Source organism: Crocodylus siamensis, chromosome 11, assembly GCF_052110815.1.
Source record: "Crocodylus siamensis isolate JL-2025a chromosome 11, ASM5211081v1, whole genome shotgun sequence".
NCBI classification, from domain to species: domain Eukaryota; kingdom Metazoa; phylum Chordata; order Crocodylia; family Crocodylidae; genus Crocodylus; species Crocodylus siamensis.
The window spans coordinates 21,952,360-21,978,479 of NC_143405.1; the positions used below are offsets into that span (position 1 = coordinate 21,952,360).

The 26,120-nt window shown below is 44.9% G+C and overlaps 1 protein-coding gene across 10 annotated transcripts in view; it reads right to left on the reverse strand.

The window, feature by feature from the left end:
• DOCK3 (dedicator of cytokinesis 3) overlaps window positions 1-26,120 on the reverse strand; it is a 632,225-nt gene that overhangs the window by 87,484 nt on the left and 518,621 nt on the right. For all 10 annotated transcript variants that reach the window (XM_090021446.1, XM_090021452.1, XM_090021451.1 and 7 more), the window contains exons 23-24: window positions 21,433-21,603; window positions 14,830-15,022 (exon numbers count right to left, since the gene is read on the reverse strand). In XM_090021446.1, the coding sequence (XP_089877572.1) occupies window positions 14,830-15,022; window positions 21,433-21,603 (364 nt within the window). The remainder of the gene's footprint in view (window positions 1-14,829; window positions 15,023-21,432; window positions 21,604-26,120) is intronic.

Consider the following 26,120-nt stretch of genomic DNA (forward strand, 5'->3'; position numbering starts at 1 on the left):
ATGCCAAACAGCCACACTTCAATCAACTGCATATCTAATCAACCACACGATTCTGTATTGTTTCCTTCTCTTAAAGTTGTATAAAGAGTTCTTGCTACTTTTGGAGAAAAAATTACTGGCTATTTGTGAGATCTTGGGCAGTGGGGGTGGGGGTGAGGGGACCTCTCTCTAAATTCCCTTATATGTTAACAAAGTACCAAAAAATTCAGTGTCTGGCTATGGACAGAGGAAACTTTGAATCACTTCAGAAGGCTAGGGAATACTGCTCTAGGTAGCATGCTTTGGCTCAGGGGTCCCCTAGCTCAATTATTTTGGCTGAGGGCCACTTAATCAACTTAAGTTTTGGTGTCCTCTCTAGGGCCACATCTCTCTCCCCCTTCCTCCATCCCTTCCCAGGGCTGTACCATGCCCCAATTCGCTCTCCCTGCCCTTTCCCTCACTTCCCAGAGCTATAGCATGCCCTGATTTCGTCCCCACCATCTCTCTCCCCCTCCCTCCCTTCCCAGAGCTGTAGCATACCCCAATCCTTTCTCTTTCCCTCCTCAGAGCTGTAGCGTGCCCCAATCCTCTCTCTCCCCACCCGGAGATATAGCATGCCCCAATCCTAATCACCACCTGGGACTTGCCGACCCAGTCCACAGTTTACACCACCACCTGCCTCATGTGGTGGAAGCAGCCCTAGGTGGGCACCAGCATCAGCTGTGGATGCACCCAGCAGGTGGGGACTAGGGCATCTGCCCAGGTCCACAGCTGACACTGCCGTGTCAGCGCTGGGTAGAAGCAGTCCCGCCTGCCCATCGTGTAGTGGAAGCTGTTCCATCTGCCTGCCCAGCACTGCATGGCAGCTGGAGCCGCCGGCCACCCAAGAGCCAGATCCCGTGAGTCGGTGGCCACCTGCCCTTGGGCCAGATACAATAAGCTGGCCCATATTTTGCCCACCCCTGCTTTAGCCGTTATACTGTTACTGTTGCTTCGGCAAGCTATTATAGCAGGGCTGTAAAATTAACCTTGAACGAAACAGGGTTACAGTTTCAACACTTTTGCTACATTTGTATCACCACAGGAGCATGCAGATACCACCACTACATTATACAGTTACTGATAAACTCCATGTTTTCCTAATTGCACAAGGGTTGGTCCCAATTAATGCAGCTGTTTAACAGTCAGCTTTATTTAATTATTAGGGAATAGTCTAATCTGTGAGTTCATCACTGCAAGGACTATCCAGTTCATTAAAGCAGCGTGGGTTTCTAGCCAAATCAGGATTCTTGTCCTCAGTGAGTTTCAAATGGCCTGTCATCTACCTCTTCCCCATCCTTCCTGCCTAATAAGTCTTGCCAGTGGTCATGCCTTCACCAGCACCTAGGTCAGGGGTAGGCAATTATTTTGGGTAGAGGGCCACTTACCGAGTTTTGGCAAGCTGTTGAGGGCTGCATGGGTAGCCCTGCCCCTTGACAGGTGTCCTGGCCCCTGGTCACCATCTTGGGACAAGAAGTCCTGCCCCCTACCCCCTGACCTTTGCCACCAGAAGTCTTTCCCATTGCCCCCGGAAGTACTCCGTTCAGCAAGGGGTTTTGCATTCTTGGAACCACAAAAATACCAAGTTATATTCTAAAAAGCAAACATTGAAAACATTCATTAATTTGATTTTAAAAAATATTTTTGCCCTGGTTTACATGTGTTTGCATAGTGTACATAGCGGTGATTGCAAAATGGGCTTAAAATGAAGTCTTACACTTATATATTGTGGGGGTGGGGTGGGTATAGGTTTGTGGGGGGTGTGGGTGTGTGTGGTTTGTGGAGGACTGTGGGGGGGAGGGTGGCTAGGGTATATAAGGGGGCGTGGGGTCTGCGTTTACGGCAGTGTGAGGGGAGTGTGGGTGCTTGTGTATGGTGTGGTGTTTGTGTGGGGCTCACCCTACAAACACACACACACACACACACACTCTGCCCCTGCCTCCACACACACACACACACACACACACACACACTACCCCTGCCTGCACATGTACACACACCCCTGTACCGGCAGGGCCCAGTGCTCCCCGGTCTGGCCATGTAGCTGGGAGCAACATGGTGCTGGAGCAGGGTGGGGACACGAAGCAGGGAAATGGCTGGGGTTGGGCAGGGCTCGGCTCCTGCCTCTTGCTGCCAGCAGGAGCAGATAAATATGTGACAGGCAGCCAGGACCAGATAAATATTTTCTAAATTTTTTAGGGGTTCTGCAGGCCAGACAGAATGGCCTGGTGGGCTGGATCCAGCCCACGGGCCATATATTGTCCACCCCTGTTCTAGGTCCTGTCCCTTCCGCAGGTCAGACCTGTAAGGACAAATACATTCATCCTTTGGATAAAATTATTTAAAGAAATAAAATCCATTGATTTCTGGTCAGCCCACACTGCTCCCTTCATTCAGGTACTCTGCTCACTTCCTCTTGCCATTTACTATGGAGTTTAATCTCCTTTTTCACCTTTTAAGGACCTGAAGAACTTAGCCCTGATCTATGTTTTGGATTTCTCCTGTTATTTTGTTTCCCCTTTTCCCTCTGTATTTTGGTAAGCATACTAGCATCTGGGAGCATCTCTTCACTGCAGTATTAGCTCAAGGTACCATATTTATAAGATGAAGCTTAATATAAAATGACCCCCTCAATAATTAGATTCTATATATGGAAAATTTATAAATTTGTTATAATTTTCCAGGTATATAATATAATTATTGAAGGTTTTGCCTTGATTTGTCCCCTTCCCACAGCTACAGCACGGAAAATAAAGCTGGAGGGTCAGGTGGTTCCCTTGCCCTCTGCCCCCACAACTTCTTCCCCCTGAAGCCCCTTATACCCTTCCCTGCTGTCAGACCCTGTTCTCCCCGAGCACATGGAAGTGAGAGGCAAATTTGAAAACAGTGACCTAGAAATAAAAATACCTGTAGTAATTCATATACAGGCAAAATTGTATGGGCATCCATAGACTTAACTCATCTAGAACTGATGCATTTTACCTTGCTTTGAAACTGCTGCAAGTTTTAGCACAGGCACTCCATAGACACACTTTTAAGGAGCACTTCTGTATCTATATAGTACAAACTCAAAAAAAATGTTCTGAATACTACTGGGCAAAACCCAATAGCCAAGTTCCAAATTTCAAATGAGCAGAGTTTAGTTGTGGGACTGAAGAGGAAGTTGAAATGTATTCAGTGTTGTGGCTCACCATGCCATTAAAAAGACTAGGTGCTGAGGGGGACTGAGTGCAAATGGCACCACCATGTATCTTATTCAGCTGGGCTGTCCTGACCTATCCTTGTGATAGGTTCCTATCCGGAACTTCCTGATGTACAGACACATGAACCTTGAGGAAACACACTGTTAAAATGTTTCTGAGTGAACTCCAGTCCTACTACTGGAAATCAGTGGGAGAGGATAAATAAGATACAGCCGACTCTGCCTGGCAAAGGGACACTTGGTACAGGCTCTTCAAAGTCCCCACCTAGTGGGGGAGTGGACAGGGATAGGGAAAAGGACGAGACAACTGGACCTGGAGACAGCGATGATGGCAGCGGCAGCAGCAGCAGCAGCAGAAGCAACAGTGACAATGACAGACAATGACAGTGAATGAACTGAGAATTTAACCCCCAAAATCAGGGCTAATGCTCAGAGACAGTGCAATTTGGGTTAGGGAAAGGAGCGCGCATGGGTATGCAGGAGCATGGATCCACAGGTGCGTTTATTGTAATGGGTTTTCGGGCTTTAAATGTGGTTTAAGGTGTATGAAGAAAAGTTTTTGCTAGGTGATATACATATAGATAGCTATAGTTACATATATACATCTATCTATACATATATATATATATAGAGAGAGAAATATATTTTTTCCAAAAAAAAAAGAAAAGAAAAGAAAAGAAAAGGTAAGTTCTCATCAGTAATGAAAGCCTGATCTATGTCTTAAAAAATAGAGAAAGGGATTAACAGAGCACTGGGGTGTAAGAAGTGGAGAAGGGAGATCCAAAGCTCAAAACAATAAAAGAGTTGAAGAGCAGAAATGAAGATCTGCAGACAGATGGAGAGTGGATGAAGGTGGGGAAGAAAGAAAGAAGGTGACAATGGGAGCAACAGCAGAGGGAGGAAGAAAGAAACTAACAGCAGAAGCAAAGGTGGAGGCAACAATGATGAGCATGATGTTGCCAGAAAGAAGACAGGAGCAGAGGAAAGTGGGAGACAGAGCAGCAGAAAGCAAGTTTGGAGAGAAGCAGAGGATGGGAGCATGACAGCAGGATGGCCCACAAGGAGTGGCATGGTGGGAAAACAGGAAGAGGTACTTTTGTTCCATTTTTTAAAGTTGGTCTTGAGGATGTCCCTGAAGCACTTTCTCTGCCCTCTTCTTGAGCATACGCCTTGACGGAACTGGAAGAATAGAAGTTGATTTGGGAGTCTGGAGTCAAACATCCAGATGACATGGCCAGTCCAACAAAGTTGATGCTGGATGATTGTCGCCTTAATATTCGTGGTGTTTGTTTGCAGCATTGATGTTACCTCTCCAACAACTTTAGATATCTTCTGTATGTTGTCTATGTCTCAGCTCCATACAGCAAGGTAATGATCACAACTGCTTGATGTCATGATCTTCAAACACCCATTTCTTCAGACACCCAAAGGCTGCACTTACACACGTGAAGCCATGCTGGATTTCTTCATCGATGTCAGCCTTCTATGAGACATTGCTTTTCAGGTATGGGAAATATTCACTGTTCTCTAGAGTCTCACTGGAGATCTGCATTACCAGAGCTGGGGACTATTCATTAGGAGCTCGTTGGTGGAGGATCTTAGTTTTCTGAATTTCAAGTATCAGTTCCATTTTCTTACATGCCTTGATAAAGACATTGATGATTGCCTGAAGGTCTGTTTCTGAGTAAGCACGCATTACAGCATCATCAGTGCTATGGAGTTCAATGACTGAAGTCAGAATGGTCTTGGTTTTGGCTTAGTTGGCTGAAGTTAAGCAGTTTAACATTCACTAGGTAATTTAGCTCCACTCCAGCTGGAAGCTTGTTGGTGGTCAGATGTAGTATCGCAGTAAGGAATATTGAGAAGAGTGTGGGAGTGATGACACAGCCTTGCATAACTCCTATTTTAACCTCAAAGGGATCTGAGACAGATCCATTACTGAGAACCACCACTCTCATACCACCATGGAGCAGGCAGAAAATGGTGACAGAGCTGACCGAGCTGAAAGCTTTTGTGAAGTCAAGGAAGGCCGTATGGAGAGGCACCCTTGTTCCTGGCATTTCTCCTGCAGCTGGAGAGCTGTGAAGATCATGTCAGTTGTGACTCTCGATGCTCTAAACCCACACTAAGATTCCAGGAGGAGCTCTTCAGCAAGTGGAAGAAGACGATTCAGGAGGGTTCTCACAATGATCTTTAATGTAGCAGAAAGCCAGGTGAGCCCTCTGTAGTTTCCACAGTTTGACTTGTCACAATCATAGCATCCCTGAGGTCATCTGGGATTTCTTCATCATCCCAGATCCTCAAGATAAGGGCATGATGCTGATGTGAGCTCCTCTCCTCCCTGTTTGAAGATTGCAGTGGGGATTCCATCAACTCCACATGCCTTGTGGTTCTTCATCTGTTTCATGGCTTTCCTCACATCGTCAAGGGTCGGAGGGATTCTGAGACTGTCTCTGACTGGGTGTTGCAGGATGGAGTTGAGAACGATCTCACTGATGTCAGAATCTCAACTGAAGAAGTCTTCAAAATGCTCCTTCCAATGGGTACTGATGGCTCCCCTTTTCTTGAGCAGGTCTCCTCCATCCTTAGGTCTCAAGGGGGTTGGTCTCTGAGTGTTTGGAACGCAGATGGCATTGGTGGCACTGAAGAAACTACGCATCTTGTAAATGGCAGTGAGATGCTGAATCTCTTCCATTTGTTTTTCATATTGCAGGTCCTCCTTTGGACCTCTGCCTTGGCTTGTTGGAGATTCGTTTCTTTTGTGTGGAGTTGGTGCCCTTTCGCCAAGCACAAAAGGCCTTGTGCTTGAGATAGATCAATTCTTGGATCTTCCTGTTGTTCTCATCAAACCAGTGTTGATGTTTCCCAGTAGAAAATCCAAGTGTCTCTTTACAGAGGCTGATGACGGTGGCCTTGAGGGCAGCCCGCATGCTGCTGATATTCTCCCATTGTTGTTGATTGGAATTCACTAGTTTTTCATTGAGGCACTGGTGGAAGAGGTCTGACTTGATTGTGTCCTTCAGTGCTGATCTTCTGTCAGCCTTGCTTCTGCTGGAGCTGATGTTTGGGAACTAGTCTGAGTGATAAAACTGAGCAGATGAATCAGTGCTCTATCCAGCAATCATCAGCTCCTAGCATAGCTCAGGGGATGTGGACATCTTTGCGATCCTGGGCATGCACGATGACATAGTCAATCAGGTGACAATGCTTAGATCATGGGTGTTAATGGCAAAAACAATTCCGTGAAGTTGGTGTTCTCCTTCCTGTTTATCATTCCAGAAAAAGGTATAGCCACTTCCATGTTCTTTGAGTTGCTGATCTCCCACTTGCCGGGCCTTGCTCAGGGCAGCTACACTGATATTGTATCACCTGAGTTCTTGGACCACAGTTGCAGTGCGGCACTCTGGGTGTTCACTATTAGGGTTTTCCATGAGTGTCCTGATGTTCCAGGTCCTGAAAATGACAGTGCGTCTTTGTCGGTATTTTTGATCACAGTGAAGGTGATCCCACTGGATATGGTTATCCAATCAGGACGAAATACAGCATACTGCAGAAGACAGACTATGTTTAGGGTACCTTTTCTAGCCCCCTCCCCATGTGGGGCGAGCAGAGCGGATCCTGAAGAGGGCTGCTGAGTCACAGTTACAGCTGTTGAATATCACTCCATGTCTCATCCAAGTGCTAGATGACCTTCTTGTAACTGCTACCTCCATGCCAGTTCATGACTAGGAGCTTCAAGACTTCCTGCTCCCATCACCATTAGCTTGAGGAATGGGCTTAAGGAATGTGCTGGAAAAGCTGTTTTCATGGAAGATACTTGTGCATGACTGCCTTTATCATGGAGAAGCTGCTGCACATCACCTTCCACACAGCTCTTGACAGAATGCGACCTTGATCCAATGGCAAGGAGACAACGACAACTGGGGATCTCATTCCTCTGTAGCCTACATCCACCTTCACAGCTGTTAAGATTCTAATATCTTCTTCTTCTGCCTGTTCTGCTGTTGAGGACTTGCAGACCCATGACTCAGGGCTGAGCAGGCTTACTATAGCGGTGACCTGTACTCACCATGTCACAGCACTGTCAAAGGATGTGTGTGACTCTTTTTTAGAGGGAAACCATTGCTACTTGCTGTCCTCACCACATCCTGGTTGTGCTACCACTTCTTGATCTGTGAACTGCTTATTTGCCAGAGTTACCCCTGCTTATTTTACAAGTAACTTTCCCTGAAGGTCATTCCACTATCTACTACCTGTGGACACACAGGGTACCAGTATAGCTCTTCCCCACAGACATGAATGATATAAATGTAGTATTTACAGACTTCTGATGGAAAGGGTCCTAAAGCATACATCAGACTATGGAGAAGTGATGGGAACTAAACTAGATAGATCGAAAAGCACCATAATGGGAGTGCAGAACTGGAGGGAGTTGGAGAAGTTGGGCCTTCTAATAAGAGATAATGAAATCAGAGTACTATAGATTCTAATGGACACTGAGAAGAAAGGTAATACAGCATGGGAAAAGGTGAATACAAAGATACAGCAAATACTTTAGTTATGGTCTGGAAGGGCGCTGTCCATTTCAGGAACAGTGGTGCTGTTTAAGGCTGTGCTACTGGTGAGTATTCTATATACAGGATCTGTATTCACACTAACGCGGCGGCAGATAACCAAAATACAGTGAGAAATACACTGTCTGCTTTTCTGGAATGCCAAAAGAGAAAGGTTGGCTAGATCTGAACTGAACAAAGCAAGAAAGATGGGGGGATGGGGGCTGCCTGACTTAGGATTGTTCATCTACGGAAAATATTTAAACATAATATGTAATGTGGTAATGGAGGGAGAGGGAAAAGCTGTGCATAGCACTCAATTTCACGCAGCTGCAATTTTGAGGAAATGGGGAGTATATCGGACCTCTATGTAGAGCCCATGAGCATGGCAACTGCCAAGTCATTACATCAGGGTGGAAGGTTTCATGCAGATGTATAAAATAGGGAAGGTAGGGCTGGAGGTCCTGAAGGATCATAAGAAATCGATGAAAGTGGTTAAGGAGAGAGACAAGATGGTGCTGGAAGGAAGCTTCACAGAAGGACAAGTGAAGAAGGTGTGGGGGGTGGTGGTGGATAAACAGCCCAGCGGGGAACATGCTGACCTAGCATAGATGGTTGTAAAAAAATATCTTGCCAGTGAGAGACATACAACATAGATGGGGCTTGATTCATACAGGTAGGGGGTGATAAGCTCATCTAGGTGCTCAAGGGAGAGGTGCAGGGAAGAAGAAACAGCAGGACGTGTTTCAGGAGTGTACCTATGCAAAGGGAGTATGGGAAAGGATCTGCCACTTTCTGAGCATCACAAAAATAAATCTGTCAGTGTGGGAAATGTTATTATATGGATTTATACCAAAGGGACTGGAGGAAACATTATTAAGGACTTTATTGCATGTTTTAAAACTAGTTTATAGAAAGTACGAAACCTCCAGTTGTTAAGGGGTTGTGGCTTTCACTGAAAGAGAGTACCTGAAGCTGGGGCTGAAATACTACATTGATCAGGACAAGGAAGAGATCAGAGAAGAAAAGGCAGAGAAGAAGTGGAGGAAAAAGGACTGGATACACTTGTTTCACTAAGCTAACAAAGAAGACTGCTGGGAGGGGCAGAGAGTTTTAGGTGGTTACCAAGGTAATAGTTTTTCATGGATTTCTGTACGAAGAAAGAGAGTTCTGTAAGGGATTCTTTTGTGGAAAATTGATGTATGTTGTTTAAAGGTTTGATATATGTAGTTGGATGTTTTTGGATATGTAGTTTTTTTATTAAATTCTGGTAAAAAAAAAGAAAAGGAAGATTTGTAAGTGTAGGATAATAAGTGTGTCTTTAATAAAATCTGTATTTAAAAAAAGGCTCCCATTAGCATTTTTGGCACTAGGGGAGGGTGTTGGAGTTTGCACCAGCCTTTCCGAGTATAGGCCTGAAACAGCAGTACCTCCAGGCCTCATGCTCATTCCTTCCTTGGAGAACAATTACCCATTTTTTTTTAAAGTTTACATGAAAAAAAAATGGTTCCCATCAGGATGTTTGTGCAGAATGGGCCATGTGTTTTACAGTCAAGGTCAGTGCTGGCTGCATGTAATCAGCTTCATAGTTGATTTCCATTACTGAGCATAAGCTGCTTTTGGCAGCAGTTTAATGATAAACAATGCATCTAAAGAGGTTTCATTGTATGCAAATGTAAAATAAGGAGCTTTTCCCACCATTTTGTCTGAAGGTGACAAACCTCATTTTATATTTGAGTAAATGCAATATATATAATTTGAATGTTACCCTAATTTAATTCCTGTCCACAAACAAAAATCTCTGGATCATATTAAGTGGTTCTCTGCACTCAAACTAGCTAGTTCCTAGGGGTGGAATGAAGCTCAAGAGCTACTGGTAAAACTAGTAATGCATGGGGAGGCATTATCCTGAGTTACAAGAATTTATTACCTGTTAATAATCCAGTTCCTCTGTGCTACTTATCCCACCACTCAGTGTAGGTGAGTGGTGTTTTGCATTGTGGTCAGTCTGACTAGCTATGCTAACACAATGGAGGAATTTAAGTGCGCTAACTTGAGCTAACTGTTGCAGTGAAAATACGCCCAAGGATATTTCATTTTCTGGCTTTGCTCCTGTCTTCATATCTTCTTTCATGTACTCTTGATCCTGAAATGACCTCACAATTCTAGTCCTTCAGGCTCCCACATTCTTCTTTTCCAATTTCTCCTGTAGGACCCACTTCTTTTATGACCCACACAAAGGGGAAAATTAAAAATGTTCAGACTAAAGGTATTTTTAAATGATAATTTTGCTGTATGCTTCATCATGGACTCATATAAAATTAGGGTTGGAAGTACCTCAGTAGGTCATCTAGTCCAACCCCCTGCTCAAAGCAGGACCTTCCCCAACTAGGTCATCCCAGCCAAAGCTTTGTGTAGCCAGTTTTTAAAAACCTCCAAGAATGCAGATTCCACCACCTCTCTGGGTAACTTGTTCCAGTGTTTTACCACCCTCCTAATGAGAAATTTTTTCCTAGTATCTAACCTAAACTTCCCATGCTGCAACTTGAGACCATTGCTCCTTGTTCTGTCATCTTTCACCACTTAGAACAGCCTAGCTCCATCCTCTTTTGAAGTCCCCATCAGGTAGCTGAAGGCTGCTACAAAGTCCCCTCTCAGTCTCTTCTCTGGTCTAAATAAGCCCAGTTCCCTCAGTTTTTCCTCATAATACATGTCCCCCAGCTCCCTCACCATTCTGTTGCCCTTCACTTGACTCTCCAATTTCATAGTTTCATAGTTGGAAGGGTCGGAAGGGACCTGAGTAGATCATCAAGTCTGACCCCCCTGCCATGGCAGGAAAGGGTACTGGGGTCACACGACCCCGGGAAGGTGTTCATCCAGCCTTCTCTTAAAGACCCCCAGGGTAGGAGCCAGCACCACTTCTCTTGGAAGTTGGTTCCAGATCCTAGCCACCCTGACAGTGAAGTAGTGCCTCCTGATATCTAGTCTGAATCTACCCTGTCAGCTTGTGACCACTATTTCTTGTCGCTCCTGGTAGTGCGTGGGGGAACAGGGGCTCCCCCAGTGCCTGCTGGTCCCCTCTGACTAGTTTGTAAATGGCCACTAGATCCCCCTCAGCCTTCTCTTGTGGAGCCTGAACAGGTTCAGGTCCCGTAGCCTCTCCTCGTAGGGCCTGCCCTGCTGCCCCCTGATCATGTGGGTGGCCCTCCTCTGGACCCTCTCCATGTTGTCCACATCCCTCCTGAAGTGCGGTCCCCAGAACTGGATGCAGTACTACAGCTGTGGCCTGACCAGTGCCACAGAGAGGGGGAGGATCACCTCCTTGGATGTGCTCAAGATGCATCTGTGGATACATGATGAGGTTATGGTTGGCCTTCCTGACCGCGTCTCTACACTGTCGGCCCATGTTCATTGTGGTATCAATAATGACTCCAAGATCCTTTTCTGCCTCTGCACTGACAAGAAGGGAGTTCCCCAGCCTGTAGGTATGGTATTGGTTCTTCCTCCCCAGGCGCAGTACCTTGCACTTGTCAGTGTTGAAACACAGCCTATTCTCATCCACCCACCCCTGCAACCTGGGGTCCAACTGCAGCCTATTCCTCCCTTCTAGTGTGCCCACTTCCCCCCACATCTTAGTGTTGTCTGTGAATTTGAACAGGATGCTTTTTACCCCCTCATCCAGGTCACTACTTCATGGTCAGGGCGGCTAGGATCTGGAACCAACTTCCAAGAGAAGTGGTGCTGGCTCCTACCCTGGGGGTCTTTAAGAGGAGGCTGGATGAACACCTTGCTGGGGTCGTTTGACCCCAGTACTCTTTCCTGCCATGGCAGGGGGTCAGACTAGATGATCTACTCAGGTCCCTTCCGACCCTAGAAACTATGAAACTATGTTGAACAGTGCGGGCCTAAGGACTGAGCCCTGGGGGACCCCATTGCCCACATCCCTCCAGGTTGAAAATGACCAGTCCACTACAACTCTGGGTGCGGCCCTCAAGCCAACTAGTGACCCATGTGACTGTGTAGGTGTCGACACCACAGTCCCCTAGTTTTTTAATGAGAATGGGGTGACAGACAGTGTTGAAGGCCTTCCTAAAGTCCAGAAAAACTATGTCCACTCCTACCCCTGTCTAAGGATTTTGTGACCTGGTCGTAGAAGGCCACCAGGTTGGTTTGACAGGACCTGCCTCTAATGAACCCGTGTTAGTTGCCCCTAAGCATAATCTGCCCTGCTGGCCCCTCACAGACATGTGCCAGGATAACGCTCTCAAAAAGCTTACCCAGGATCGAGGTAAGACTGACTGGCCCATAGTTTCCTGGATCCTCCTTCCTCCCTTTTTTGAAAATGGGAACCACACTGGCCCTCTTCCAGTCCTCTGGCACCACACCAGAGCACCATGAGTGCTCGTAAAGCTGTGCCAGGCGTCCTGCAATGACCTCTGCTAATTCCCTCAGCACTCTCAGGTGGAGATCATCAGGACCTGCTGATTTAAATATGTCCAGTCCCTCCAGAAGTTCCCTGACTCACTGAACCTAGGCCTGGGTGTGCCTCCCCTGGGACCTACAGGGGTCCTGGTGGTGGGGGTGACCTGGTCCCTTTTCAGAAAAATGGAGGCAAAGAAATTGTTAAATTTGTTGTCCACATCCTTTCTGTAGTTGTGGGGGGAGGCAAAACTGAACAGAGTACTCCAGTGCTGAATAGAGGGGAATTATTACTTCCCTTAACCTGCTGGCAACACTCCTACCAATGCAGTCCACTGTGTCATTAGCTTTCTTTGCAACAAGGGCACACTGTTAGCTCATGGTCAGCTTATTGTTCACTGTATCTCCCCCAGGTCCTTTTCTGCAGAGCTGCTGCCCAGCCAGTCAGTCCCCAGCCTGTACTGGTGCATGGGATTATTCCTTGTTGAACCTCATGAAATTTCTTTTGGCCCAGTCCTCCAGTTTGTCTAGGTCACTCTGAATCTGAACCCTACCCTTCAGCGCATCTATTACTCCCTCCAAGTTTGGTGTTATCTGCAAACTTGCTAAGGATGCACTCTATGCCATCTTCCAGGTTGTCAATGAAGACATTGAACAAGACTGGCCCGAAGACCCCTCTGGCGCTCCACTTAATACCGGCTGCCAACTAGACATCGAGCCATTGATTACTACTCTCTGAGCGCAATGCTCCAGCCACTTTCCTATCCACTTTACAGTCCATTCATCCAGTGCATACTTCCTTAGTTTGCCTGTGTCAAAAGCCTTGCTAAAATCAAGGTGCATCACATCCACTGGTCTCCCTGCATCCATGGAGCCAGTCACCTCATTATAGATGGCAATCGGGTTGGTTAGGCATCACTTGCCCTTGGTGAATCCATGCTGACTGTTCCTAATCACCTCCTCCTCCAACTGTTTAGATATGGATTCCTTGAGGACCTGCTCCATGATTTTTCCAGGGACTGAGGTGAGGTTGACTGGTCTGTAGTTCCTTGGATCTTCCTTTTTCCTTTTCTTAAATATGGGCACTATGTTTGCCCTTTTCCAATTATCTGGGACCTCTCCTGATCACCATGAATTTTCAAAGATGATGGCCAGTGGCTCTGTAATCTCATTGGCCAACCTCCACAGCACCCTTGGATGCATCCCGTCTAGTCCCATGGACTTGTACATGTCTTTAGCCTTTTCTGCATCCTCTGTCACAAGGTTGCCTCTCCCATTCAGTAAGTGACCCACACTTCCCTTGATTCTCCTCTTGCTACTGACATACTTGTAGAAACCCTTCTTGTTACTCTTCACATCCCTTGCTAGCTGCAACTCTAGTTGTGCTTTGGCCTTCCTGACTGCATTCCTGCATGCCCAAGCAATGCTCTTATACGCTTATATTCCTCCCTATTTATTTGTCCAAGTTTCTTCTTCTTATACGTTTCCTTTTTGTGACTTAGTTTACTGAAAAGTTCCCTGCTAAGCCAAGCTGGTCTTCTGCCATACTTGCTAGTTTTCCTGCACTCTCAGTAAGACTTCTTTAACGTACTGGCCAGCTGTTCTGGACCCCTCTCCCTCTCAGACGGGCTTCCTAGGGGATCTGGTCCATGAGTTCTCTGAGTCAAAGTCTGCTTTCTGAAGTCCAGCGTCCCTACTCTGCTGTTCTTCATCCTTCCTTTTCTCAGGATCCTGAGCTCAATCATCTCGTGGTCACTGCTGCCCAAGTTGCCATCCACTATACTACATTCCCCACCAATTCTTCTGTTTGTGAGCTGCAGGTCAAGAGCATGGCCCCTAGTTGGCCATTCCAGCACTTGTACCAGGAAGTTGTTCCCAATACTCTCCAAAAAACTTCCTGGATTATCTGTGCACTGCTGTATTGCCCTACTAGCAGATCTCAGGGTGACTGAAGTCCTCCAAGAGAACCAGGGCTTGTGATTGGGAAACTTCCACTAGCTGTTTGAAGAAAGCCTCATCCACCACTTCCTCCTGGTTTGGTGATCTATAGCAGACACCCACCACAACATCTCCCTTGTTGCTCTTCCCTCTGACCTCAACCTAGAGACTTTAAACAAGCCTATCTCCAGTTACTTTTTTCAGTATCTGTTTCCACACTGTAAGCTTGCTGGGGCAAGGGTTGCCTTAATATCTGTGTCTTGTTCAATACTTTTTTTATATCTAACAGTACCAAAAATACAATGCAGTATGTATTTGTGAGCAATGAAAATGGCAGTGATTGGATTAGACACATAATAAACATCTTTTTATCACTGTTATGCTAGATTAGATAGTCTACTGCATCCTAAACCTCACCTCATTTATTTCTGGTAGCCTGATGTATACCTCAGTCTCCAGTATGTGAAAAGCTTTATGGACACAGAACAATATAAACATAACAAATGTATATATATATATATATATATATAAAAATCAACTTGATATAGTGTAATTCACACAAATCTGCGTTTATTTGTATTCAGTATTGAAATGTCCTCAGCAAAGCAATGCAAGTAATGTAATATACTGCTGTTCTCAATCAGTCAGTCATCTGGTGCATTCAGCTGCAAGTGGTATAAACAGATGCTACTTTCCTACCTGAGAAAGAAAACAGGCGGCTGTCCACAGTGCGTGCTATAGATTGCAGCTTAACAACATCCATTGATTGCCCAATGTGCACTGTACTGGGCATGCTGCCTAGAGTTCCTCTCACAAACTCTGCTACTTCCTGCACTGTGAACATCTGCAGTAGCTCATCAAAGATCGCAGGGAATGAATTCAACAAAGCAGCCTGAAAAAAAAGAAATGAAGAAATGTTTTTAGGTCTGTACTTCTAAAGCAAGGATAGTACATCAGAAACAAAGTTTGTGAAATACAAACAAACAGTGGTAAAACAGAGTTAAGGGTCTGGAAGAGTTTTTAAATTCTGACTTGTGGTTGATACTCCAATTTGTATCACCCTGTTGTTCACAGGAAGCAAAGAGCAACTAGTATGCAAGATCAGATTCTGTTTTGACATCCTTGCAATACTAATACATAACAGGTTGACTACATTTGGATTTAAGAAACCAAAAACCTCACAAGGATGCTGGTCACAATTTACACTAGAATGTATAAAATAGTATTAAAAATATAATAGCTTTTTAGGTGTAGGAGAACAAAACAAGAGAATCCTAAAATAGTTCAAACCTTTTTTGATTTTTACCTTTTATATGTTACAAAGAGCTACTTGAACTGAGAACTTGTATCTCACATTTTTGCACAGAAATACTTTAGTAAGCAGCTCCTCCAAAAGTCTCTTTTGTAAAGAAGATACTGACAGACCCTTAACAGCAACACTATTGTGTGACATTACTGTGCTTCTACAACAGTGAGGCTAAGTGAATTTCCATGAGAAATAAGCACCATATCATGCAAAATAATACAGTATAAATGACTTGTGTTGCAAGGGGATATCTTCAATAGCTTGGAGTTATCCTTGAAGGTAACTATGGAAAGGAAGAAAATCTCAGTGTAACAAAAGTAAATCTTCATTTCACTCAAGTCATTCCTTCCTATTTATGTCTGTGAAAGTACATAATTCCATAACACTTTGAGTTCTCAAGTCCCACAAATTTAGTATCATCCTGAACTCATTCTGCTTACCCCTAATAGTCAAGATGTTTTAAAATCCTCCTGTTTCTTCTTCCTTTAAAACATATCCCTACAGTCACCATTTCTTTTGCATATTTTGGTAACCTCTTACCTGAAGTAATTAAATCTGTTTGACTTCCCAGCCACCTTTAATTCCATTCAAATGGCAATTATCATCATCAAAGTCCATACTCACTGTTTTGATGAATTCCCTTACTGGCTCCACAGCCTTTTCTTCAACAATTTCAAACTCACTGGCCAGATTTATAAAGCTTTGTACCATCCCTTCCTGTCTGCATCTCAAGCCTAATTGTCCAACAGTTTCCTCTGTTTTGCTTGTTCTTTTTTCCCCTCTACCCCACATACTCTTTTTTTCTCTCTTTTCAAGCACCTCTGTGACCTCCTTCATGCTAATTCCTACATTTTGGATATGTCTACACAAGATGCTTTACTCGAGATTAGAGCTAATGACTGTGCAGTAAGCGTCACCATCTACATGTGCAGATGCTTACTGTGCAGTAATTTGCTCTAATCCTGACCAAGAGCTGGCAGCTCGATGCTGCCAGGGCAGGGGGGCATTTTCCCTGCCCGGGGTCCAGTGGTAGAGCCTGCTCCAGCAGCAGGCAGCTCCTGGGAGCAGGGAACAATGTCCTAGCCCCCACCAGGAGACAGCAGTCTCCTGGCCTGGTGCTCCCTGCCAGCCTCTTAGCTAGCACCCAGGGGAGCCAGAGCATTTGCACATGTAGATGCATCCTTTGAGTAGGATACTTTACCACACACAATTTCCTTCTTTTTCACCATTTTCCATGTTATGGTAGTGTAACAGCGATGTTGTATCCATGATGGTCCAGAAATTATGCAAAACACAAGGATTTCTTATTGGACCAACTATGTATTTGGGATAGCATTAGACAAGCATTCAAATGCAAGACATCTGAAATCACCTGATGAAGAATGTCTTGCATTCAAAAGCTTGTTTAATTCTGGCCAAACTACACAGTTGGTCCAATAAAAGTTATCACCCTAAGAAATTCTTGCCTCTTGCATAATTTCTGGATTATCACAACTACATTATGCTTACACTATCATAACATGGAACATATTCAAATTTGCCATTTACAATGGAAAAGTCACAATCTAAAGAAAAAAGAGCCAAACACATGGTGACACATCTTCTTAAGCCTGGGCAAGAAACACAAAATCATTCCCAGGGAGCTCATAATCTGCAGCTACAATTCTATATAAGCAACACAACTATGCAGGAGAACTTTGGAAAATTAAGAAACCATAACTACACCAAAAGAGATCAATTTAAACAGGGGATACTCACTTACGCTACTAAACTGAGAGGCAACCTGGGGACATACCTGACTGCTATGCAGCAGACTCAAATATATTACCAAAAATACCTGATGACAGCCATCCAAAAGAAAAAAGACTGGAATCAGCTATCATAACAGGAACCAACTCACGGGCAGCACACAAGCAACACAGGAGGGATCCAAGACAGTAGAGACCTGACAAAGAATGTCTTGCATTTGAAAGCTTGTCTAACTCTATCCCAGCTACATAATTGGTCCAATCAAAATATTACCCTAAGAAATCCTCGTCTCTCATTTCATTTCTGAATCATGTTTCAAACCACTGTTCTCCACAATCAACCAAACAATATCCCCTCATTAATCTCTCTTTAAGCATAATAAATGCAATTTCAAAAATAACCCAAAATCCCTTTCAAACATTAGATGGTATGTACAGTTTGTATCATTATTCTACAAATAATTTTGCTCCTCACTCCATTTCTCTACCTATTATGTCACCCAGAACCTTATTGTCTTTGTAATCAATTTAGATTACATAGCAATCCAAAGAGTTTACCATGTCATCAGTTGAGTGTTGCAACATATAAATATTGAATAAATAAGATAAACTAACAAACATCTCATGGCTTTGAAATATTTGAGGGCTATTATGATGTTTGCAGTTCTTAGCATTAGTTTTAGTTTTCTCTATGATCACTTCATGATTGTATAGACCAGGGGGAGCCAACCTGTGGCATGTGTGAGATGCCCTCTGTGTGTTGCACACTGCAGACCAGGGACAGGACAAGCAGTATATTGGCATACAAGGCAGGAAGCACAAAGCAGAGCAGCAGAACAAGCATTAGAAAGGAATTTGAAGAGCACTCAGGGAAGGTGAAGGGCTGAATTGTGGCATGTCTGCTTAAAAGGTTGGCCCCCACTAGCGCAGAACAACCTGGCAAGGACTGTGACTAGGCAAACAGGCAGAAATGTCACGATAATAGTCCAGAATATTCTTGCAACAGTTTTCCTGAATCTGCCTATAAACCTTCTACTAAGTGGGAAGGTATTTGTAGTGATTTAAGAAACCTGGAAGGGAAGACAGCAAAATCAATTTTACTCTCATGGCTTGGGTAGGAAAATCTCTAACATCCTGGGTGAGACAAGGGGTGCAGACAGAGATAATATTTGAACTGTTCCAAGAATATCACTGATTGGAAACCCGTTCATAATTGTCCCTGGACTGAAATGTCCACACATATACTGCTAAGGGTTCTATGTAGAACTACTTTTTACAGATATTATGCCAAAACAGGGGGTTGTAGAGTACCCAAACCATCATGCTTCCTAGGGGTCAGTGCTAAGGGTTTCCTCAGGATTCCCCTAGAGGGGGAGGAAGACTCATACTGGGGCAGTGGTTTGGAGTGGAAAGGTTTCCAGGTTCTGGGGGGCTGTGAGATCCCTGTCTCATGGTACCCATGAGGCTGCGTGTTCTGGGCCCTCTCAAAAAATCCTTGGTTTTTCCAACCCCTGCCCTGGAAAGCCACCTTGCCATTTTCACCTCCTTGTTACAGATCCTAAGAGGGAGGGGTTGCCAGGTGTTTCTTGTCACCTGTATCTGAGCTGCCACCACTGGTCTCCACCCAAACCACACTCCATGCCTCAGTTTCCCTGCCTGCCCTCACTTGCACAGTTCATGCCTGTACTTGCTTGCACGCTATCCAACTCTGTGTGATGGTATCCAGACAGGGGGTGACTAGGTATGTGTGTGTCATAGGAGGCCAGTCCCTAGACCCTGGCTACCCTCTCACACCCCAAATAAGCTTAGGACCTAGCAGGGAAGTGAAACTGATACAGAGGCTTTCTGCTTCCGCATCCCTGCAGACTGTGGACTCTGTTGGCAAAAGCTCTTTGAAAAGTAGAGTCCTGGTTGCATCCCAGAGCTGCCCCATTGCCCTGTACCAGTTTGGGGGTGGTGAGGAGTGGTACAGTTTGGGATATCTGGAAAACTGACCAGACACTTGGTACAGAGTTCTCTGTGTTTGCAAATAACATTGAATCAGTTCAAGGAAGACTGGCTCAAAATAGTACTTAATTTCTCCATGTACTTTAGAAACATTACATGAAGTTTAAAATGGGTAAAGTGATATTACATCTAGACTTTCTGGCTGCATCCTTATGAAGCTGGATGTTTGGTTCCCTGGGGACAAAAGCAGTGGGATACCTTGGGCCTGTTGTCACTAGTTGTCCCTGAGGGACGCCTGTGCCATGAACCCTCTGGCACATGACAGGTTATACTGGGTGGGGCAGGCCCAAGAAGCCTTACCTGGGGTACTGGGAGCCTCCTGGGGCTGTAACAGAAGTGATCCTGCTGCTCAGAGCATGGCTGGGAACCAGAGTGTGGTTCCAGCCAGCCAGGCGCCTGTTTTCAGCTGCACATGCTGCCCCTCCATGTGCTGCTCCTCTTTTTTTTTTGGCGTGGGTTTTTTTGATCCCTGAATATCCAGGGGTCAACTCCCCCTGTGCTCCCTTTCAGCATGGGGAACAGCTGAATGTGTGGTATATGGCGCCAGACACATGTCTGCAGCACCACATAGCGCATGGCCATGCTCATCTGGACTTGGCCTCATAGTTTAAAGTATATCTAGAATGTTCTAAGAGTTGCATCTGTCCACACTCAAGGAGTTAAAGAAAAGCAGCTAACCCACTCCAACTCTAACAGTCCTTCTCCCAGGGTTATAGGAGGGGTTCGCTTCATTTGACTCATTCTTACCTCATTCACACACAACAATTATAAAGTACCATCTGTTGCCCTTCTGAAATGTTCCCCTTTTAAAAGGATCCAAGCCTGGGTCCATACCCTAAGTTACCATCTTCAGTGATACATGCACTAAAAGAACCTAAAAGCACCATAACAACAGGTTTGAGCTGAGAATAAGCTACCATTTGGCACAATCACTTTGGTGGGATTTGAAGAGGAAAAGAGGCAAGTAAGATGAGTAAGACCCAGTATCTTGTCACTTTCATATTTTATCTAAAATATCTTCTATACCATCATTGATTTTCTTGTCTATTAATATATATGAAAACATCCCTTATACTGAAGGATGAGTAAAATTTATATCTATTCTCTTGCAACAGTGATCCATTTTCTCTCATCACTTCTAATGATCAAGGTGACTCACACAGGTCTTGACCATCTCTTATACTACATTTTTGAGACTCTGAAACCCTGCTTGTTAAATCTGTTACTAGAACAGGCCATATTTTATTCCTTAGCTTCAAAAACTGAACAATCAAACACTAATTACCAAGTTTATATGCAGGAAAAGATGCACTGGGTTAGGAAAGAGAGTTACGGGAACATCCATGATGAAAGCTGTGCAAAGTAGGGGATCATTACTTACAGAATTAAATGACGGCCTTGTAGTACCACCACACTTTTGTGGGGCACCTGTCCCAGCTCCGCTCACCTGTCCTCCAGGCTGAGGGGCCTATGGGGCAATTGGGATCAAGGGGCAACATAGTGGCAGGTGGGAAACAAAAAGTAAACTTTTCAAATATTAAATAGGACAGTTTTCACAAACATATAAATGCCAGCATGGTAACAAAGAGAACAATTCCCTCCTTATTCCAGGTTGCTTTGGGTATCTATGAAAGCCAAAGCTAAAAACAAAAGAATGGTTTTCCTAGCTACAATTTTCCCTGACGATCACTCTCCTGTAGGAAGTCTCACACTGGTTTGTGATATCCTGGTTCATGCTCATGTTGAGCCCACTAGAGGGTGATTAAACCCAGAGCCACAGCTGTGTTTCTCAAACTTTTTCATAGTGTGGATACATCACAGTAGAGAGAGACTCTTGCTCATAGGTGCCGACTCCATGGGTGCTCCAGGGCTTGAGCATGCACTAAAAAAAATTTAGTGGGTGCTGAGGACCCATAAGCCATAACACCCTTTATGCTTATGATTCAGACGCTTGACTTAAAAAAAGGAATGCAGAATGTTTCCTCTAACCACATAACATGACATTATATTTGTGACCCTTCTTGAATGTAAAACTGCCCAACTGTTCTGCATTTGTCCATACATGCAATTCTACAGACCAAAATTACTGTGTGGCTATGCCACTCCTTTCAGTATAATCAGCTTGATAGAATGCACAAGCTACGCTACTGGCTCCTAATCATTTCAGGCATGTGCTGCTTGGCACAAAATAGCTTCCTCTTTTTATTGGCGGTTAAACGTTAAGTGCAGAAGAAAGCTAACCTGTGTGAAGATTAATGTCTCGGAGCTCCTACTGTCCAAGCTGAGGACAAATCTGATGGACTGGAAAAGCTCCTGAATGCTGGAGCGGAACTGCTCCTCTTCCATTCCACAAGTAGCTCTGGAGTAAAGGATCCGAGATTGGACAATGAACTTGAAAAGATATTCCAAGGCCTTAAGGAGCAGCAAAAGGAACAAGGGTAACAAAGAGAGAGATAAGGGCACTTTAAAGAGAGCCAGGACAATGTCTAGATACACAATAAATGAATTTATCATCTCTACACAAAAGGAAAGAAAAACAGATTCTATAAGTTAAAACTCAGCTTAATAAAACCTACTTGCAGCTAAGAGTCCCCTTTCCACTCATAGTCTTCATAGGATCATAAAAAAATTAGGGTTGGAAGGGTTCTCAGGAGGCCATCTAATCCAACTCTCTGCTCAAACCAGGACTATCCCTAACTACATCATCCCAGACAAGGCTTTGTCTAGCCGGGTCTTGAGAAACTCCAAGGATGGAAATTCCACAACCTCTCTGTGTAACCTGTTCCAGTGTTTTACTACCCTCCTAGTGAGAATGTTTTTCCTAGTATCTAACCTAAACTTCTCTTGCTGCAACTTGAAACCATTGGTCCTTGTTCTGTCATCTTTCACCACTGAAAACAGTCTAGATCCATCCTCTTTGTAGGCACCCCCGAGGCAATTGAAAGGTGTTATTAAATCCCTTCCAGTGTTCCCTTTCCTAGGCTAAATACACCCAGCCCCTCTCTCAGCTTCTCCTCTTAAGTCCTGTTCCCCAGCCTCCTATTTTCATTACCCTCTACCGGACTGCCTCCAATTTGTCCACATCTTTTCTGTATTGGGGGCTCATAACTGGACACAGTCCTCCAGATATGGCTTCACCAGTGATTAATAGAGGGGAATAATAACTTCCCTCAATCTGCTGGCAATGCTCGTCCTAATGCTCCTCCTACTACTTGTATGGTTATGTCTCACTAGGAAATAAAAGGTCTGTTCTTAGTAACTGATGGTAACACTTGTAGTTTTCATACGAGTTAGCAAGTACAGCTAAAGACCAAGGCCTTCTTTGTGCCTAAGACAGCATTCCATTTCATTTTGTGCACCTAGATGGCAGTTTTCCAGCCCAAAGTGGCTTTTCTAGCACTTGTACATAGTCTGCAATTCTGTTAGTTCTACAACTGTGCACATGTATATTCAGCATGCGCAGTAGGCTACATACTGGCCAGGCAGGTACATTTAATAATCACCAGATAAAATCGATGGAGGACAGTGCAGTGGGGAAATTTGCAAACTCATATGAAGCTGGGCTCTAGGCTAGAAACTTTTCAAAACAGCACCCACTTCATTGTGCCACACCCACCCTTTTCCTCCTGGCTCCACATCTCTTCTTTTCTTTGGCCAGCTTCAAACGAACACTAGAAAAAGGACTGGAGTGAGGTGACTGTCCTAACCACTCAGCTGGTGCAGTTAAACCATGTGAGGACCCTCCTCCTTCTGTGATATCATAGGTTTTTCTCTGGCTACATTTTCTTAACTTAGATGTCCCCAGTGAGCATGCATATCTGAGTACCCACCCAATAAGTGCAGGCCTACTGTACATGGTAGTATATGAATGCATGCTTACACATCCATACGGCAGGGACAAGAGTAACAAATTGTATATAAATGCTCAAAGGGCCACCTATGGGCACTGACAGAAGTGACATTTGTCATGCAATTGGCCCCATGAAAGTACTCTACAGCCATGCCTTGAGAGAAGTACATGGCTGCAGAGTGCTTTAAAAGAGCCCAATCATGCAACAAATTATATCTCATCTAATGAGGGTTCAGATGAAGATGCTTCAAACTGGACCACCTTCATTAATTTCTATTAGTCCCAGCATGCGATCAGGGCTGGGCTGATGCAGCCTAGCACCATTCCACCCCTGGTGCTGCCTCTGCAGGATGGGAGTGGGGAGAAGGGAGGGAAGGGAGCTCCATGCTAGGGTTTGCCCAGCCTGAGCTGGAGTGGGGTGTGGATTGGAGCCCCCCCACACCTCACAGCCCCACCCCACCCCACCCCTGTCCCTCCCTGTCCAACTCAGGCTGGACAAACCCCATCCCAGAGCTCCCTCTTTTCCCTTCTCCCCTCTCCCATTCTGCAGACAGTACTGGAGCTGGAGCGGTGGGTGGTAGGGGAGAGAGGCTTCAGACAGGCAGCCTCTCTGTTGCATCAACTCCAAAGTGAGCCTCAATTTCCACCCCCCTCACCCTCCTCCTGAACAAACAGTAAATGTCTGTTTGGTTTGGGGAGGGGGGGGGCACTCTAACTCATGGCACTTCCTGTAAAGCACCATGAGTTAAAGTGGGGAGTTGCACATCTGTCAGTGCCCTATGCGGCTGACAAGCTACCATTTACTATGTTTACTTGACTCCAAGATAAGGGTTTTGCTCCCCTATCCAACATGGAGGGGAAAAGCCCCTCATTCTGGATTCAAGTACAAGGCAAAGGGGGGAGGGGCAGGTGGCTTCTGTAGCTCTGACTCCAGCCCTGAGCCTGGGTTGGGGCCAGTTAGAGCTGTAGCAGTTACCTACCCCCACCCCTGCCTGCCCTGCATAACCTCTGCTCACTCTTCTCCCCGTTACCATCAGGTGTGGCTCTGGCTCCATCCCCTCCTCAGTACAGAACACACGGAAACTCTGGGCTCTGCCTCACCAATCAGCAGGGGTGGCAGCTCCAGCCCTGGGATGAAGCTGCGTGGCTGAGCAGGGGCTGTGCTTCCATGTGCTCCATGCCTGGAAGGGAATGGAGCTGGAGCTATATCTGAGAATAAAACGGGGAAAGGGGACAGAGGCTGTGGGGAGGGATAGGAAAGGGAGCAGAGGCTGGGGGGGAGGAGGGGTAAGGGAGCAGAGGCTTTAGGGAGCAGGGGGCAAAGACTGCGGGGAGCAGGCAGCAGGGAGAGGCTCTAGCATTGGAGCAGAGGCTGCACTGGTTCCTGCAGTAGCAGTGAGAAGAACAAATTTAAGATGACTCCCTCGTAATAAGATTCTATACATGGAATATTATAACAAAATTTATAAATTTTCTATATATAGAATCTAATTACTGGGGGGTCACCTTAAATTCAAAGTCATTTTGGGTATGGGTAAATATGGTATATCCACTAAGGGCAACAGAATTCTATCCTTATCTTCCACCAGCAGAAATTTTGGTGCAGGCAGCAGCTGCCACCACCAAACTGCCAGAACACGTATAAACTTTGCACTTCCGGCAACTCAATATGGCTTCATTGAAGCAGCCATTCCAACTAAACCAAAATGGACCTTATGAAGGTATCAGTTGGTACAGGGACCACTAAAGCTGGCAAAAGGCACAGGAGTGTCTACACACATCTTTTGCAGGACAGCAACAGAAATTTTATTTTGCTTGGAAGTAGTGATGTAAATCTGCCAGAGGAAAGGGGGTATGCTGTCATAGTGAAGAGTATACACACAGTTAAATTCTGCATGCAGAATTAGAGTTCCAGTGGCAGAATATTGTACTGTACATTAGCCTTGAGTTCAAAAGCCATGCCTTTGTAAGAGGTAACCTCTGTGGCATCTATACTCTCCTTGTCTTCAGCAGGTTTTTACCTCTAGTGAATGAATTAATTTGCAGTAACAACATGCTTGTTTTTCCCCATGTGAACAGCTTTTCCCCAAGCTGTGCACAGCACAAGGAATCAGTCTGGGGTGGTGTACCACAAGCAGCACATGCTTTGTGGTAACTCCTGATCCAGCTCACAGATCAGCTCAGGGACACTCATTTGGCCCATGGGGCCAGATGATTTTGACATCCCTAGTATAAACAGAAACAATTATAACAATTTATTGATTTATTAGATTTAGATGCCAAAAGGTGGTGGTGGGAAAATCCAGTCTGTCAAGCTTATCTATTTTATCTGTTTTGTGTGTCTACTCCTGCTCCGTGGTAAATGGAAGCTAAATTGCAATAATTTACCCCTGAAAGGGGTAAGCTATTACAGTTTAGCTTCCATTTATCACAAGATGAAGCAGACACATGAAATTGTTATGGTGGATCAGCTGATACACATTCAGATGCAAAAGTCCATCCAGCCTTTAATTCTCTACAAAAAATATGACTGCCCTTACTCATAGCTAGTACAAAAAGTTCATTAAGGACCCTCTGGTGTCAGGTGAAAATATTCCTCCCTGTTCCACCAAGTACACTTCTTGCATCAAGACTTTTGCCTTATCAGCAAGTATTTACATTTATGATGTGGCCTTTATGCTCTACAGCGTGGATGTATCATCTCCATGATGACAGTAGTATGACACATGTTTACACCTGCAGAGCTCTGTGGACAGATTCTAAGAATAAAGAATTGGAAAGCAAGATTATTTATTAGCCACAGCATAGTTTGGGAAGTCCCATCAATCTTAAAAGCTTCCTATTATTTCTGAAATATTGCTGGCCCTGATAATGGGTCAGTTTAACTTGCTTTTAACTTAATTCTAGACTCCTTCAGTATCTCCAACTGATGACTTTCCTCCTACCACAGGGTTTCATCAAGCAATGATAACCTGTAGGGTTGTGCGAAGCTTTGGTTGCTTATTTGATTCGGAGGAGAGTTGGCCGGATTTGGCAGCTGAATCTCCAAATCCAAATCAAATCAGGAGACTATTCAGAA